We start from the raw sequence: 18,295 nt of genomic DNA on the forward strand, positions 1-18,295 counted from the left end.
CGGTTCTGCCATCTGTGTGTGACAGACTGAAACTGATACCCCCCCCCTCCCTCCTCTGGTTACACACACCGAGAATCTCTGTTCCCATCACATCACACGTTGGCATACATCGCATCCTCGTCGCAGCAGGTGGTGACGAGAAGAGGTGTGAGCGGCGCCTGGCAGCGTGGAAAACACACACACACAGATGCACAACCAACTGGTCTATTCTACTACGCACAAGTAACACACAGCTATAAATATTTCACACAGTCTTCTTACTATAGCGCTGCTGGCCGACACTCTCAGTATATCTTTTGTATGAATGTTTCTGTGTGGGTGATATGTGATATATTACTTGAGATTAGTGCAGGAAACTATGCAAAATGACCACACGCTGCCACCAGCGCCTCGTGAGATGTCACTTTCTTTATCACGGCTTCAGGAACGATCGTTCCACATCTGCTTGCAAGACCCTAATACTGTATACGAAATCTGAATCTGACGTTTGTTTGTGGCCTTTCTGTTTGTTCTCCAGAATGTGACAAGCTGAGGAAAGATGGCTTCAGGAGCTCCCAGTACTACTCTCAGGGCCCCACGTTTTCCGACCCCCTGCAGTCCACCTGCAGCCTGCAGGACGAGGAGGACGACGAGAATGACAAGAAGGTATCCGTACGCGACGGCATGCATGCAAACTAAAAACGCAAGCAGATATATAAACGTATAAATACCTGTCGGATAGGTAGAGCAGTATCTACGTGGCTGTAAAGTGACTGCTGGCACTGCTCTGTAGTATCTATTGAATCAAGCTGGGTCAGTCTGCCCTCTAGTGGTTGGAAATGGAAACATAAAACATAATCCCTTTCCTTTCTCCCTTACCACTTTGTTAAAATGACACAGTTTCTTTTCTAGATCTTGAAAATTTACCTCCAATATTTCTACCTCCAATATGTGGTTAATATTTTACTTTTTTGGCTAATTCAACCTAATTTTGCCGCTCAGACTCCACCATTTTTACCTCAGTTGTTGGGGTGGGCTGTTGTTTGTCGGATGTTATATCATCCTCTCTCCTCTCCTCTCCTCTCCTCTCCTCTCCTCTCCTCTCCTCTCCTCTGAGACAACACATCATACGATACGAGGGGTCCTGATAGGGTCAGCGGTTCTTTCCCTGTCATTATGAGGGTCTCTTTTGTACCCGGAGCCCCTCATGTCTGCTTTGACCCTTGAACATCATAACAGGCTGTTTTCTTTCTAAACCGTCCCTCTCACCCCATCCACTCTTCAATCTCCCTCATCTCTGCCTTCCTTACCCCCCTGCCCACCCTCTCCCCTCTCCCCTCTCCTGTTTGTGCCCCATCTCCTCTCTTTCCCGTCACTTCCTGTTGTCCCGACGCCATTGAGCCTAACTTTGCCTGACAGCAGCTTCAAAAGGAGAAACACTGCTCTCGGATGAGCCAAAATAACGAGGCATGCTTTGCCACCAGATTATTCTTTCTTTACATCGGCCCCTTTCCTCCTCCTCCTCCTCCTCCTCCTCCACATGGATGTTTACTCATCCATGTATTGTTTCCATGAAACTGCCCCCTGATGGTTGTAAGTTAGTGAACATATGGAGTTACTGCTGGTTGTTTTCAATTCAATTCAATTCAATTTTATTTATATAGCGTCAATAACAATACAAATCGTCTCAAGACGCTTTACAAAAACCCGGCCTGAAACCCCCAGAGCAAGCCAGAAGGCGACGTTTTCTGAACAGCTCCTACAGGTTTATATCTTCGACAAATAAAATCCCACTGGAGTTTTTTTAATCTGTTACTTTTCCTCAAGGTGTTTCGGGACGCGATCAAACTAATTTTGACTCGTTCAGTGTTTGTTTGGGATTATATGCGCTCTGGACAAACAGTGTACTCTGACTAAAACTAGAGGACACAGACACCGACTTCAAAAAATCAACTAAATTGCTGGTTTGCTGCTCGATTTTAAGCGTGGACGCTGCAGGAAAACACTGCTGTCTGTCTGTCTGTTCCTCCCTGCGGTAAATTCTCGATTGAGACCTCTCAGCGTGTCAACGGTTTAATGCACCAGTGAGCCTCTTTCTCTCCGTCTCTCTCCTCGCTGTTTATTCTGCGGCTTTCATCCCGCCACTTCTCGTCCGCTCACTCTCATAGGTTTGACTGTTTCCATTTGGATCTGATTGATCGTGAAACATGTTTATGGCGCTGTAGGCTGCTAAAGGTCACGGCAATGTGATATATTGAAGCCTGTCTGCCACTGTGACCGGAACAGTCTGTCAGTTATGCTTTAGGTCAATTACGTTAAATAATATTCTGTATATTATCCCACTCACCTTTCTTTTATTATCTTGACTTTTGTCTTTATTCATTATTATCCCCACATCATGTTTCCAGTCTCTTTCCACACCTACCCCTTGTTTTTTATTTTACATCCCGTTAATCTGTTCTCTCTTACCCGACCAGTCCACGGCTTCGTCGGCGGAGGACGACAAATCCCAGCTCTCCATGAGGTCCCAGACGCCGCTGGGAGGGGAGGCGTCGGAGGTCGACGGACAGGTGGTATGGAACAAGGCCGCGCCCCTCCCCACCCCGGAGGAGAAGATGAGGCAGGCGGCTCAGGCCGTGCCCACAGACATAGTCCCCATCAACGTCACAGGTACGTCCCACCTCCCGACCACCGCGCTCTTAGTCTGTCTCTTAGTCTGTCTCTGAATCACTAGCGAGTAGAGACCGGTCGTCATCAGTGTCAGCGGAGAACAAACGCCCCAAATCCATTTCGTTGTCATGTACAAGGAGTTCAGTGTGGCCTCATTCATCCCCCCCGTGTCTGCTTTAACATCTCACCAACAATCACATATTTTGTTTTGTTTGTCTTAAAGGAAGTTTCTGACATTTCTTAGTGTGAAAAAGAAGAAGGGGAAGCTTCCCTCACACCAAAACGCAAATGTTGCACACATAAAATGCTAAATTCAAAGCGTGGAAAACATCAAATCTTCATGAAGTGTTCAGCCCAGGTCATCAAAAAGACTGAAAGCGGCGTGAAAGACCTATTTCGCCAGGAAACGTTTAATTATATTGAAGATCTAAGCAACAGCGATGTCAGACTCTTCCTTTAATCAACCCTCTGAGACTGAGTGGATGTAAACAAAACAATTACTCTATCCACTCATCCACAGAGGGAAAGAAAACTGTATGTGTCAGTTCATGGACATCTGCCTCCTCCTCCTCCTCCTCTCCTGTATCCTCCCTCGTCTCCTCCCCACTATCATCGCTTCTCGGAGACTGACCTTCACCTTCCTTTACGCATGTGTGAGCGAGCGCTTGTGTGTGTGTGTGTGTCTTGAAAACGGTTTGACGGCTTATCCAGGGGTCAAGGCTCGTCGTCGCTGACTTCGCGTCAGATCACCGGCCGTTTGACAGATGAACGCTTGTGCGCGGCGAAACGTGTCGGTGCTGTACACGTCTCATTCTGGTTCGTGGCGTAAAATTGTCATGAGATTCACTTGTGATTATTTGGGAATGAAACCAGTGACGCAAAGACTCACAAATATCCCACATCAGCATGTGGGTTTTCGCTCTTGTTAACGCCAATATGGCTGCAATCTCGGCGCTAACGAGAGCTTAACGCGGCCCCGCTGCAAAGTCAGAGCTCACTTCATCTGCTGTCACTTCAGATTTAGAAAGACGGAGTAAAACACACGTACAGATGCTGTTTTTTTTTTCTTCTTCTCTGTCACTTTGATGGTGAATTTGATGGACACTATCTGCTCTCATATCAAGCTCTATTTCCCTGACGCCTGCAGGCTGTCACCAGCTAGCCAGATATCAGAAAGAAGAGCAGTTCATAGAGAGATATTGCTCTTCCTTCAGGGAATCTGAGCAGAGAGCGAGAAGAGAAGCTGTGTGTGTTTGCATGCGTGTGAATGAGCGTGCACGCTTCATCTCATATCTCTCTCGTGCATGTGTTTGTGTTTTTTTACAACAAGAGTATGCATTTTACATGTGTATGTGTACACCTCGGTGACTCATATTCAAGGATGGAAATTAATATTAACCACCAGCCAAAAAAAACAAACAATGTGATGTGCTTTCTCTTTAAGAAAAGAAGGGAAATAACTGATGTATTTAAGGCACTTTGGTTGGTGGATGAAAAAGTTAAAGGTTCAGTTCAGTCAAATCGCAAGACACAGCATAACTCTAGATTTTTATCAAGCAGTGTCGGTATTTTTGGCCGTATTTGCCCAAGGTTAGACAAGGTTCGGGTCTGGGATTTCTACTTCTGCCTCACCAAAATAGAGGTCAAAGGGAAATTATCCGTGGAGGGCACGGTGTTTGGAGCATTGCAGTAGCAAATCAGGCTGCAGCTCTGCAAACTGTCCCATGCAGATTTTTTTGCAATTTTAGTCGAGGCAGACAATAACTCTGAACTTAGAGGGGAACTACTGTTTTGTAGAACCTGGACCTTATTTCTGGCATAAAATACGATCGTTTACTCACCCATATAACTTTTGTGTAATTTGTATTCCTTCAGGAGATATTTAGATCTGCGTATATCCATATAGTGGGAGTGACTGGGGCACCGAAACGCAGCCTCTAAATAACACATTATCTGTCACGAAACTGGTTCATTTCACCAATATTTTGTTATGATACGCTAGTGCTATTCCCCGTTGAGTCCGGAGTTAGCTGTTACCATCATCTGGGGTCTGTAGATTGACCTACTAGCTTCTGAACTGGATGATGTCATCTCTGAGTGCCGCACGCACATGCGAGGGTCGGCTTGTTTACCTGTAATTTGCTACTGCTAGTTTTTTTCAACATGGCTGAATATTTTTGCGATTCTGAGGTTGTGGGCGAACCATAGCAGTAGCTAAGCTAAATTATAGGTAAACAAGCCGATTGTCGCGGGTGTCAGAGATAACATTGCACTAGCGTACGATAACAAAATATTGGTGAAATGAAGGAGTTTAACAGCAGATAATGTGTTATTTAGAGGCTGTGTTTCAGTGCCCCAGTCACTCCCACTACATGGATATAAGCTGATCTAATTATCTCCTTAAGGAATACAAATTACACAAAAGTTATATGGGTGAGCAAACGATCGTATTTTATGCCAGAAATAAGGTCCAGGTTGTAAAAAACAGTAGTTCTCCTTTAAATGCCTACGTTTGAGATATTTCATAGTTATTATCGAGCACCGACAGTTTTTGTCAAACTTTTCAAAAGTAAAATGTCACAATTAATAATGTTAGTTGTTAGCTAAGTTCATTTATGTTAGAAAAGACTCAAGACACCAACAAAATAAAACGATCAGAAATCGTTTCCTTGTAATTTGATTGAACTGACTCTTAATATTTCCTGCCCCGCATGTTCAACCTCAAAACCCCCCGAACCCTTCTGCATGATATCGAGTTTGTTCCTCCCGACTAACCGACTGCTGTTTGCCTGTGTGTCCGCCTGCCTTGCTCTCGCCCTCCCGGCTACCAGGGGCAGTGTTTGACCGCCAGGCGAGCATCCGGCGCTCCCTCATTAACACTGACACCGTGTCCCGCCGGCCCAAGAAGGTCAAACGCAGAAAGACTATATCAGGGCTGCCTGACAACTTCAACATGGAGCTAGGTATGGATCACTGTTGGGGGCTGCACGTCGCCCTCTACTGTCCACGGACCTGTACCAACACTCTGGACGAGCATCGCTCCTTCTTTGCTAACTTAACACTTCCCTGCGCAGATTTATGCTTTTATCAACTCTAACTAAACGCATTTAGCAACTTATTGAGAAGGACAAAATGACTCATGCGAGTTCACAGTGTTGGATCAAGGCCCTGCAGCTGTTCAGTCTTTTCACTGTTTCACTTCTACATGTGTCCTCATTTGCTCTTCTCCACCCTTTCACTGTGTCCACAGCCAAGGTCCGAGGTTATGAAATCATTCTCAGTAGTTTTGTGGTCACAGTTTTGTCCTTTTGGCGCAGAAGGCTTTTAATTTTAGATTTTAGAAATTCTGTCACATCGGACAAATTAAGAGCAGGGTCTGCAAATCTTAGATTGTCGTTGTGCCATAATCCTTTGAGGTCTACTTTCTGTCGTCCTTTATCTGTGAAATGTGTGTGTGTGTGTGTATTCATTTCTGTGTTTGTGTGCCTTAATCCTAGGGCCTTATTGATAATCTCGCCATGTGCGTCTTACTTATCAGCATGTACTGATTATAAGAGAGTGGGGCATAACAATCTTCCCTTGCCCCTGTCGTTTTCAGAACAAACGACCCTCAAACCGTCTGAACAGATGACTACATGACAAATATGACTGTTCAGGGGCCTCCTAACCTTCGTTGCTCAGCTGAGCCGAGCGTTAAGCGAGCTCTGAGCTCACTAAGCTGACACCGTGCTCTGCTGACGGCGCCGCATGGCTCATGTTTATTTACATGTCAGTAAATTGTAGGACGGCTGCGGCATTTAAGCAGAGTGACATTCTCTCCCAGCGATAAGACCCCCAAGGCTGATTGGAGGAGATCTTTAAAGTCTTGTTACTGCCCGGGCCGACAACAGCCACAGAATGTCATGATTACTGGGGCTGGGGTAATTGTCCCAGTGCTCCATCCCTCCCCTCTCCCCGCACTAGAGCTGCCTGCAAAGTAGACCTGCAGCTTAATCTATCGCAGCAGCAGCAGCGGCGGCGGCAGCCAAGCTGTCAGTCCGGCTTTTAGCAAAGGAGGGAGAGAGTGTATGTGTGGTTTGGAGATAGTGAGAGAAGGAGGAGAAAAGACGCATGAGTGTTTGTGTTTTGGGAATACGGACACCAACAGGAGGAGCGCCACAGATGGGAGACACATTAGTGGACCTCCTCTCTCGGTTTACAGTTCATTCTTCAGATTGTTTGTTTACTAGCTGGTATGTTCATCTTCTGTGTGTCCTTGTGTCTGCGTTTATTGTATGTTGTGTCCTGTGTGGCCGTGCATGCCTGTGTTAGGACTGTGTATGCATGCACATGTGTCTCTGTGTGTGTGTCTTGTGTCCGTGCATGTTTCCCCGGCTGCTTCATGTCTCAGCAGCTGTGCGTCCTGGACCCCGGGAGACTATTCGCATTTTCTATTAGACTGATTCAGAGTAGGGAGTCTAGCTTCCTTCTCTCTGTCTCCCCTCATATCCTTTTCCTCCTTAACGATGAAGACCAGAAGTTATTAACGCGCAGGAGGACAAGGTTGCGCCGAATTAAATTAATTAGCTTCTCTGTGACCACAGTTTATCTGACAGGTCAGACAGAAGAGCAGAAGGCTTTGTCGCTGAAGAATATAGATAGAGAGAGGAAGAAGAAAGTAGAAAGAAGAACAGAAAACATTTCACAGTCACGTGTTTATCTTGTCTCCTTTCTTTCTTTGTCGGCAGCAAAAGGACGCGGCGGCGAGCTTCGGCCGCATTCCATGTTCATCCCGGGACAGTACTCCACTTTGGGCCGAGTCGGGAGCGTCAACTCAACGCTGCGGCGCTCGGAAACCAGAGAAACGAGCTGCCAGACGGAAGAGGTGAAGGTCGTGCCCCCGTCCATGAGAAGAATTCGGGCGCAGAGAGGACAAGGGATCGCGGCTCAGATGGCTGGCATATCCGCCGCTTCCTCCTCAACCGGAAGCATATCCGTGTCCAGCAGCGACAGCTCCGGAATCCTGATGATGCCGCATTATTTCAACGGAGACCCGTCCCGTTTCCATAGCCTGCCCCGACAAGGCGCCAGGGTGTCCATCAGTTCCGATCCCATCTACAGCAGCACGCCCATCAGGGCTGAGGAGCAGCCTCAGAGGCAGATCGGAAAGCTTCAGGCCGACAACACAGTGGTGCACATGAGGAACGCCCCGAGGACGGGCACCTTGCCCAGGCCCAAGTCTCAGGAGGTGAGGGGGACGCAGTCCAGCGAGTGGGGTGGTGGTCCAGCATGTGTCGTCTCCCCTCACGCCGCCTATTCCACCTCATACATCCCCAACGCCACCTTGACTAGCTCCTCTGAGGTCATTGCCCTCAACACCTCCAGTAAGCTTGCCCACTCACCATCTTACCCCACGGCTCGACCTCTTAGCCTGGCGTCCAACGCTGACTCTCTGCTGTCCAGTCCGACGGCCTTCACCCACAGCTCCACCTGCCCAGCTTTGGCAACGTCTACGCCTACTCACGCACCAGGGAACGGCGGTCTGGTAGTTGCAGCGCCTGCCAGCGAGTCAGGTCATTCAGACAGCAGCATCCACAGCCACAGCACCTTGGCCGCGACCCCGCCGTCTTGTCTGCCGGAGGAGCAGTGGATCTACGACACGCCTGAGAATGTGGTCGCCCCGCCGCGCACTCTGACCTCCAGCTGCTCCACGCCTATCAACCAGATGTACAGCAGCTTGGACCTCTCGTCCAGGACCACTACTGACTCCAGCTCCCTCTACTCCCAGGACAACGATGGATACTACACCTCCATGCACATGGACTCAGGCCTGCGCTCTCGCAGTCACGGCAGCGGGCACGGGGCAGCAGCAGCCGGACGGGCCACCAGACACAGCATGTACGAGTGCCGCGAAATGGCCAACCAGGACGACACCGGAAGCCTGTACAGCGACCGCTCTCTGTCCCGCAGCATCTCCCTTCGCAAGTCCAAGAAGCCCCCGCTGCCTCCGGCGCGCACAGACTCTCTCAGGCGCAAGCCCGGTGCGAAGAAGCCCCTCGGAGGCGTCAGCGCGGTGAGCGGTGCTAACCAACCGAACGGCGCCATGCTCAATGAAACTTTAATCGCCAGCTTGCAGCAGAGCCTCCAGATGGGGCTCAGAGGAGGGAAGGGAAAGGGAGCATCGCCGTCTTCGCCATCTCACAGCCCGAGCAGCGACTATGACGACCCGTGGGTGCTTCGGCCGCGCAGCCAGAGCAGCATCAGCGCGTGCAGCTCCGCGGCGTCGCTAGCGGCGAACGGCGGCGGCGGCGTGTCTAACGTGTACTCGTTGTGCCACGTGACGCCCGCTCAAAGCGAGACCAGCAGCTTGCGTTCCGACTACGCAGAATCCTGGGGCTACTACATGGACTACCCTCGCAACCACGGAGACCAGAGGGCGCAGACCCCTCCGGCCCACGCCGCTGATAACATGTCAGCCGGGCCTCACCACGGAGTCTTGCAGAACGGAGGAGTCGTTCACAGCAGCGGTCAGGCCCCTGGAGCTCCAGGCCAGGAGGGAGGGGTGTCGGTGAAGCCCAAGACCTCCACCTCCTCGCCGGATAGAGTCCACAGACTGACCTCCCCGAGCAGCGGCTACTCCAGCCAGTCCAACACCCCCACAGCTGGAACCCCGGTGCCCGCCTTCATCAGGTCCATGTCGCCCTCGGGCAGCCGGCCCAGGCCCAAAGTGCCCGAGAGGAAGTCATCGCTCCTCTCGTCTGTTTCCATCTCCTCCTCCTCTACCTCCCTCTCCTCCAACACTTCAGACTCGCTTAAGAGCTCTGGTCCTGCTCCGCCTCCACCTCCACCTCTACCGCTCTCCTCCTCCTCAGCTCCCAGCACACCTCTCAGCCCACCTCCACCTTTCCCTCCCCCTCTGCCACCAAGCTCTAATACGGCCACCCCTCCTCCTCCACCTCCCCCCTTACCATCCACTCCTCAGGGCTCTTTTCTGAGCCCCCTCCCTGCTTGCTCCACGTCCCCAGAATTCCCTCCTCCTCCATCTCCCGAAACACTCATTCACCCCAGTTCATCCTTCAATGGGAGCTTCAGTCCTCCCCCGCCCCCGCCCCCTCCTGTCCCCATCATGGGGCCCCCTCCACCTCCTCCACTGCCTGCTTTTGTCCCGGCTTCCTCTTCCCCATCTGTTGTGAAGGCGGCGAAGGACGCTCCTAAACCAGCTCCTTCCAACAGCCCAACAAAGTCATCTCAGCCCCTGATCACCCCGTTTGCACTGCAGAGCATCCAGCTCCGATCAGTCAAGCGTCCCGAGAAGGAGATCAATGGCAAATCGGACCACATCAAAGCTCAGGAGACGGGCATGGACCTCCTCCAGGGTCTAAAGCCTCGTAGCCTGCATATGTCCCATTCTCAAGAGCATCCCACCACCTTGTTGCCCCTGTTGAACAGCTCTCCAGAGAAGGATTCCCGTCACTCCCCACCATCGCCCGTGTCCCAGCTCTTGGAAGACTTGTCGTTGGACTTCGGCATTGCAGAGGACACACCAGACGCCGCTGTCATTAATGGAAAAGCGGAGGAGGACCAGCGATACTTTGTTTTTAATGGAAAAGAGAAAGAGGAACCATTGCCCAGTCCCCCGCAGATCCGTGAAAGCTCTCCCGTCAAACAGAGACCCCCGGCAGTCTCCAAGAAACCCAAACTTTTCTTTGCCCCACCTTTTAGCCCCCAACCAATCAACGAACGGGTTCCTTCTCCAAGCAGAACAGAAGATCAAGTAGATGCGCCGCAAGCAAAGCAGAAGGTGGAGGATGAGGAAGAGGATGATGCTTCGGAGAGCTTTGAGCAGTTCGAAGAGAGCGGCGACGTCTCCTTCTCCTTCACCTCTCCGTCTGCTAGCCAGGAGACGAGTCTTGACCTTTGCACCAACGGCGAGGCTCACGATGAGGAGGAAGAGGAGGCAGACGGGACAAGCAGCACCACCGGGTCCATCAGCTCCAAGGAGGACGACGCAGGTGAGCCCGACTGATAATTTAGTTTCACTTTCGAAATACGCAGACCTGAAGGGAGAGTTTGAAATTTTGGTGTCAGTCAAAACCTTCCATTTACACATCATTTAAGCCTTTATAGTCAAGTCGGCACTCGGCCAGCTGCGCAGCCGGCTCCTCGGGCAGCTGTGAAATTCGTTTTCCCCCCTCCAAAGCGAAAGCATCCTAACTTGGAGCCACAAGCGTTTAAAGATTTGATAACTGTGAAAAACAGAGCTGGGGAGACGGCTTATCGCTGGGACGGCAGCGCTGCAGCCTCGTGAAGTCATCCTCTCTTACTCTCTCTTCTACTCATCCTTCTATATTTTATATGCAGAGGTCTCCTGTGGCTACTGTCCCTTCATTTTTCCCCGCATTGCTCTTTTTCTCCCCCCCTCCTCTACACACACACTCAGCTCTCCATCATCCATCCTTCTGTCCAAGTATCCATCCTTGCTTTTCGGCTCTTCCCTCCTGTTTTTTTTTTTTTCTCGTTAATCTCTCATCCTCTCTCCTTCTGTCCTACTCCCTCTTCTTCCCTCCTTCTTCTTCTCCTCTCTCTAAGCTAAGGGAGGGGGCAAGTGTCCCAGGGGGGATGTGGCTGGAGGGGGAGGGCCTTCATCGTATCGGGAGGGGAGGGGAGGGGAGGGGAACGGATCTGGTAAGGGGATGAAGGGGAGGATGGGGAGAGCGTAAAGTGAGACTGCCTGCAGCGGCTCAGGCAGTCGAAGCTCAGACGTGAGCGCGGATGTTTAGAGGAGGAGGAGGAGGAGGAATGAGAAGCGGGGGGAGGACGAGAAAAGAGGCTGAAGTAGAGGAGAAGACAGGAGAGGAAATCTAGAGACGGACAGAGAATGTAAGGGGACAGTTTGGCACCTCCTCCGTACCACTTCAGATTTCATAGGCGGCCAGGTTAATGCGACAGGATGGATGCAAAAAAAAGTGTGTGTTATCTTTTTACTCTCTTGTGACCGTGTGGATTTCTCTCTCTCTCTTTCTCTTTTTTTCCAGGTGAGGTTTTCGAATCCAGCACGGCTGAGTCGTCTCCGGCCCCGTCCGCTAACGGGGCGTCCGAGGGGAAGATGGTGACCCCGACTCCCACGCGGCCCCGAACCACCGAGGACCTCTTCGCCGTCATTCACAGGTACAAACGTTCGGCTCGCTCCTCTATTTTCGTCCTCCCGTCACGTGGCTTTCCGAGTACTACGGCAACTTCTCTCCTCCGACTCCCGATGTATAATTCATCCCTCAGAGCCGGTCCCGTTCTGTCGTTCTGTTTTATTTTGGTTTGTTTTTCCTCTCCTCGTCTTACTCGTCCTGTCAGAATCTCATTCCCTCTTTTTCTCGCCTTCCTCGTACTCCTTCCCCACCCCTCGTCACCCCCATTTACCCATGATTTCTCTTTTTCTCCACCCCCCTCCTCTCATCATCATCTTCTCAGTCATATCTTCACCCAGCGCTGTCCCATATGGAAGCGCACACATCTGTCAGATAACCGATCTCTGAAGTCTCTTGGCCCGGGATGGAGCGTCTTCTGTTTCTGGACGCGGGCAGCAATTCCGGAAACAAAATGAGTCATTAGTCGAATGTTTATCGAGGCATCTGTGTCAAGTCTAGTCACATTAGCGTTGCTCATTCTCTGCAGGAGGAGGAAAAAAGAAATCAAAAAAAGACTTTCGCTTCATGCATTATTTAACTGCTCGACACCCTCTGGTCCTGATCTGGGTTAGAGGCCACTGGAGAAATTGCTCTGCCTCTCTCTGCTCCCACAGTCGTCTCTGACATACACACATCGCGTACGTGCAGCCGCTGCTCTGAAGGCGAGGAGCGGACTCATAAATTTCTCATGCGGCCCGCCAGTTTGCGTTTCGCAGTCACGTGCGGCGGCAGGAGGGGGGCAGCAGCCGGGAGTTGCCTCCATCGTGGCGGGATTCTGTTTTCACAGGACTCGACGTATTTACAGTGGCCGCGTCACGTGCGCGATTTACGGCGAGGGAGTTCGATCGGACTCGAGGGCCGTGTGCGCATGTGCGGGTGAACTTCACACTCGGGGGGGGCTGTGTTTATTGTTTACCGCCCTCCTCCCCCTTCGCGCCTCCGACAGTGTGGAGCTAATAGAATCGTTTTTGCACGTTTGGGAAGTGAGGACAGATTCCCGTTGAGGCTGGCATTAAATTTAAACTCCACTTGAGTCATTTTAACTGATGCAAGCGATGGATTATAAAGTGTAAAATACACAGATCCTCTCTCCCTTGTCTACTTATTTCTTTCTTTCTTTCTTTCTTCTGAGACTGATGGAAACCTTGAATGAAATCCTTTCACGGCAGCAACAGAAAACACATCTTGCCTTGAAGGAGATCTCTTAAACCAAATGTAATACAGCCGGGGGAGAGAAATCGATCAAGCGCTCCTGAGTCCTTTTAACGCAGCCTTCTTGTGTATTTCTGTGGCTGATGTTGTTTGTTTCTGCGTTTGCATTAAGCATCAAAGCCGTGGCGCTCGGCTGAATTCAGGTGTGTGAGCGTACGCACGTGTGAATGTGTGTGAGGGAAAGTCTTATGTAATGCCGACGGGGGGACGACGGCGGGCCGAGGTTGAATTTAGGGCATATTTTGCAGCGTGTAAATCAGAAAGCAGACTCAGAGTCTCCATCCCTCAGAGTCTCCATCCCTCAGAGTCTCCATCCCTCAGAGTCTCCCTCTCTCGGTTTGACCTTCAGCGAGCGCTTTACTTCATTCCCACAGGTTATTCGTCCTCCACGGAGGAATTTCTTCCCGCGGATCTAATCTGAGGATTAAAGATTTTGTCTCGCCGTGTCCTCCGCTCGCTCATCTCTTTACCTTTTTTTCCATCTCTGCCTTATCGCGGAATCAGGTTTCCATGCCGTTAATCATGTTTCTCTTCTCCTCCGCTGTGCTGAAGGGGCATGCAGTGGGTGGGTGCAACCTTTCTAGAGAGGTGCGAAGTGGCAAGTAGCTCCTTCCCTTTTAATTAGCAAGCCTTGTTTTGTGATGCTGCCTTGGGATTAGCGGCAATAATCCCTCAATGCAACAAAGCCCCTCCCAACCCGCCCCAATCATCACAAATTAATGAGGCTGTTTCCCTGCTAGCCCTAATGCCCCACATTCTGTCAGTCGCTATGCTTTGATGCAGGACTTATAGACGGTGTAGGACGAGCGGTGCAGCCAACTTCTCCGACACCTCCCGCTGAGAGGAGGCCGAGCCGCCCTCGTCTGATTAAAACTGCTTTGGGCGCTTTTCCCAGTTTGTGTGTTGTTGTTTTTTTTGATTAATTTCATTGTGCCAGCGTCTGAGCTTTGCTGCCGAGATGCAGCGTCTGCAGCTTCTCTAACCAAAACTCTTCTTCTCACTGAACTCCCTTGCTTCCACGCCGCTCAGCGCTCCTTTATCATCTGACTTATTTAAGATTTGCGCCACGTGATCGCTGGGGGCTGACATATGGCAAATTGGGGACAAAGATTTAAAATGCGTGGACCGCAGAGTTTTACTTTAAAGCTGCTGCACAAACATTAACTTGGCATGTAAGAAATCCCTAAATTTGAGTATTTGCCCCCAACTATTGCTTTTCTTCTTAAAGATTATGTCAATTTAACCTTTCAATTGTCCTAAATTAATTATTTTTTGCAGGTTATTTTAATTAACCCCGCCTGCAGTCGCTCTGCTTCTCCAAATATTTCACGACGCTAATTTGCCGCATCTTTCCGTCCGCAGGTCGAAGCGTAAGGTCCTGGGTCGCAAGGAGTCCGAGGAGGACAAGTCCCGGGCCGGGGGCCAACCCCAGTCTCCGCCCGTCACCCCCACGGGCACGCCTCCGGGGACGGTGTCGTCGCTCCCCCGCCAGTCGGGCTCCATCCAGCGCAACCTCCGCAAGTCCTCCACCAGCAGCGACACCTTCAAGGCGCTCCTCCTCAAAAAGGGAAGCCGCTCCGAGACCAGTTTCAGGATGTCCGCCACGGAGATGCTCCGCTCCACCGACCCACGCTTCCAGCGGACCCGCTCGGAGTCGTCGCTGGACCCCCCGGCTTCGCCCTCCTCGCCCACGACCCCGCACAGCCCCTCCGGCTCGCCGGGCCGCGGGAAGAGGGCGATGGACGACTGGAGCCGCTACGATTCCTTCTCCCTGCCCTCCCCGACGTCGTCGCCGTATTCGATGAGCGGGTTAAAGTACGGGCGCTCCCGCACGCCGCCCTCTGCCGCCAGCAGCAAGTACAACGCGCGCAGCCGAATCCTCAGCAGCCCGATGACTGTGATCTGTGAGCGAGAGGGGGAACTGGCTGAGAGCGAGTACGGAGACACAGCGGAAAGTCTGTCTGGACCAGCAGCCCAGACTCTTTCCATGCTCAGAGACTCCAACGGCACTTTATCTGAGGAAAGCAGGAGTTAAAAGCGAAGGCCCCTTAGATTTGGGGAGTTGAACTCGTTCATCTTAACCAGGTAGGGGGCCGGAAGAGGAGCCAGTAGAAGGCCCTCGAGAGACACCTTCCTGAGCCCCACCCCTCTGAGGGAGTGGACATGTCGGGTCCTGGGTCCGCGAGGACAGCAGTCCCATCATGGACCGGACAGAGCGTAGTCTGAGGCGGAGAACTGGTTCTGCTCAAGCTTTTCAAGACTCATGATTCTCATTCTCTCTCCTTTCGTTTGGTGATTCACCCTCATTTTGTTAAAGGAATAGTGTTTCTTTTACGCCTGCTGTTCTTAGTTTGTCTTCCATTTGTTTTGCTGTTTTCACTTTTGCTTAACCCTGCGGGAGCCCTTTAGTTTCTTTTTTTGAAGGACAAAGTCAAGACGGCAAACTGAGGTGAATTGAAGGAATCGAAAAGTCACGGACTGTTTGCTTAACTTTGCTGCTGTGGTGCTGCGTTAGCCAGGTAGCTGGAAGGAGTGGAATGTAAAGGCTTGCTCGTAAATCCTCTGTTTTTTTGCTTTAGTTGGCTCCGGGAGGTTGTTTTGAGGGCGCCACGGTTTAGTGAGCGTTAGCTTCAGACGGCCTGATAACGACGGCGAGTGGCTCCATCGGTACAGCTTCAGCTACAGGTTCTTTGCTTTCTGCTCTTAGCTCGGTGGTTTTTTTTAGTTGCAGAGCTGTCGCGTTCAGCGGTCCGCGGGAGGTGCAGAGGGCTCGGTGCTGCCACCTAGCGATGGGAACAGAGTGGACGTCGGTCGGGGGACGTAAAGGCTCAACCAAAACGTCATGAAATCTCCTTTAACAGATGTTTAGTTTGTAGATTTTGCACTGTGCACATGTCGTCGTCGTTCGTCCGTGACTTTAAAAGTATGTTTTAAAGATTGTTTTAATGTCATTGCTCGTGTTCGGGAGTTAAATATGAAATATGAACCTATAAATGTAAAAGGAATGACTTAGGCTACTATCTTATTGTCCAGGTCCTTTAGTGATAATGTGGGTTACACCAAAGAGCTGGCGGTTAATCTGGAACGTGAACACAATCTTTGAGCACTGCCGCTGCTGCTCGTGTGAGAAAGAGAAAAAGATCCCCCCCCCCTCATTCGGTCCGTCTGTCGTCAAGTTCGCCGAGAAGAGCTACTTTTTAAAATGATTTCTATAACGGCTGTTTACTTTCGGCTGAGTTTATCCTTTTTGCAGTTTTATATGTATGTAAATACATAGAGAGAAATAAGTTTTAAGTAACGTTTGACTTATTTTCAAAGACTTTGTACATTTTTAGAGCCCTGTGTTTTGCTGAAAGGGAGTGGTTTCCTTTTTGTAGATTATTTATTTTTCACATAGCAGCAAGGCGTCGGTCGGTATGGTCGAGCAGCCCGGGTGAAAGATGGCGCTGGAAGGTCAGGGAGGGAAATCAAAAAAAGGGCCACATTTACCAACGCTGACCCCCGCCGGGCCGTTTTTTTCTTTTCGAGGTGCTTTGAAAAGTGCAGTAATGTCAATATTTATGCTCGAGCCTTCTACTGCCCTTAATCTCGTGTCATGCAAATCCCACGCCGGTGCTCCCAGCTGAGTAAATGTGGCCTCTTTAGGGTCGTAAACCGAGGTGACAGGCGTGAGACTTCATAACCTCCATAACAGCCATAACACCCCCGCGGTTTAATCACCTGTGACCAAAGTGCGCCTCCTAGCTCCCGCCTGGGTCCAGGCTCGTCTCGTGACGGGAGACGTCTCAATCCTTGAGAGCCTGTTAAAAAAAAAAATAAATAAATAAAAGATGGGAAGACAGCAGCAGGAGTCGTGAAGAGGTGGCGGGAGTGGAGCTGAAGGCAGGCTGCTAACGCTCTTGTGTATGTATGTGTAATAAAAAAAAAAAACAAGGTGATATTTAAAGAGCGCGTCTGTGTCATTTCTGTGTGTGATTCACGGCCATCTGGCCCGACGCCCCAAATCACAGCCTCATTAGTGCCGTCACCATGGCACCCACACTCGTCCGTCATCTGGAAAACTGCAGAGGCCATCGTTTACCCCCACCCTTCCACTCCCTTCCCCTCCCGTGGGGTCATCATTTATGTCTCCTTCTGGACATCCCATTAGGACACAGACTGAATTACAGGCTCTGTCTATAATAGACCTGTCCACTGGCTTCCAAGAAGCATTCAACCATCCTGACTGACTTAAAGTACACACACACACCACGTCGTCACACTTGCAACCTCTCACCAGGTACGACCTGCAAACAACGCTGCACCGTCCGGCCGTTGACCGTCCTCTAGGGAGCAAAAACAAAAAACATCCTCACTCACAGTATTTTCAATGAAGTCCCAGCACCTCTGATTCAGCAGTCACCTTCCCTCTGACGCCCCGTGAACAACAGGCCTCCATCCGGCTGTCAGAATCAATACAAACTCCTCCCGGCTATAATCACACTATTGACACTTCACTGCTTTCCTCTCACAGTCAAGCTGCTCCCTTACAGTATCCTTACATGACGCGACAAATGAAGCAGATCAACCGTATCGACTCGAGCACAGGAGCATTAACCACCTGTGTTTAGCCCTGTCAACTGGTGCCGCATATAAAAAAATGTTTACTCTTGATTACAGAAATATCTAGTATCTGATTACTTAGATTACTTGCTGGGTTCTGCTCAAGGTTTCTTCCTGTTAAAAGGGAGTTTTAGCCTGAAGCCACCGTCGCCTTCAGGCTTGCTCTGGGGGTTTCAGGCCGGGTTTTTGTAAAGCGTCTTGAGACGATTTGTATTGTTATTGACGCTATATAAATAAAATTGAATTGAATTAGACCTTCAAACACCTGCATCAGTGGTTTTGCACATTTTTACCCGTTAAATAAACCACCCATTTCTATAAAATTTAAAAATATAATTTCCTTCCAGGCAAAGCTCTTATTTGACGGATGTAACCTTTGCACGAGGCTACAGTTTTGCAACCAAAGCGGCATCTAGTTTTTGTGCTCCACATCACAGGTTGCTTTGAGACTCACTTTTAAAGATGGATTTGTGATAACGCCACCGTTGCGTCCCTAGGTGTGTCCAGGGGAAAATCAGGGACAAACACAATACAACCAATGCTCAAGTCTGGTGTAACAAAAGTTTAACAATATTTATTGAAATACAAAAGATGACTAAACAAAAATCTCCTCAAAACAAAAACAGTGGGGAAGATTGGGACCACGTGGTTGTGCCAAATGAATGAAAGCA

At 50.2% G+C, this 18,295-nt stretch overlaps 1 protein-coding gene across 4 annotated transcripts in view; it reads left to right on the plus strand.

Annotated features, from left to right (window-relative positions):
• Window positions 1-17,724, plus strand: part of nhsl1b (NHS-like 1b) — a 114,273-nt gene extending 96,549 nt beyond the window's left edge. For 3 of the 4 annotated variants that reach the window (XM_084559928.1, XM_084559929.1, XM_084559931.1), the window contains exons 3-8: window positions 518-645; window positions 2,457-2,649; window positions 5,481-5,612; window positions 7,377-10,640; window positions 11,664-11,796; window positions 14,385-17,724. In XM_084559928.1, the coding sequence (XP_084416054.1) occupies window positions 518-645; window positions 2,457-2,649; window positions 5,481-5,612; window positions 7,377-10,640; window positions 11,664-11,796; window positions 14,385-15,057 (4,523 nt within the window). In that variant the 3' untranslated portion in view covers window positions 15,058-17,724. The remainder of the gene's footprint in view (window positions 1-517; window positions 646-2,456; window positions 2,650-5,480; window positions 5,613-7,376; window positions 10,641-11,663; window positions 11,797-14,384) is intronic. The other variant, XM_084559930.1, reaches the window with a different exon arrangement.
• The last annotated feature ends 571 nt before the right edge of the window (window positions 17,725-18,295 follow it).

The sequence above is a fragment of the Chelon labrosus genome, assembly GCF_963514085.1.
Source record: "Chelon labrosus genome assembly, chromosome: 14".
NCBI lineage: Eukaryota > Metazoa > Chordata > Actinopteri > Mugiliformes > Mugilidae > Chelon > Chelon labrosus.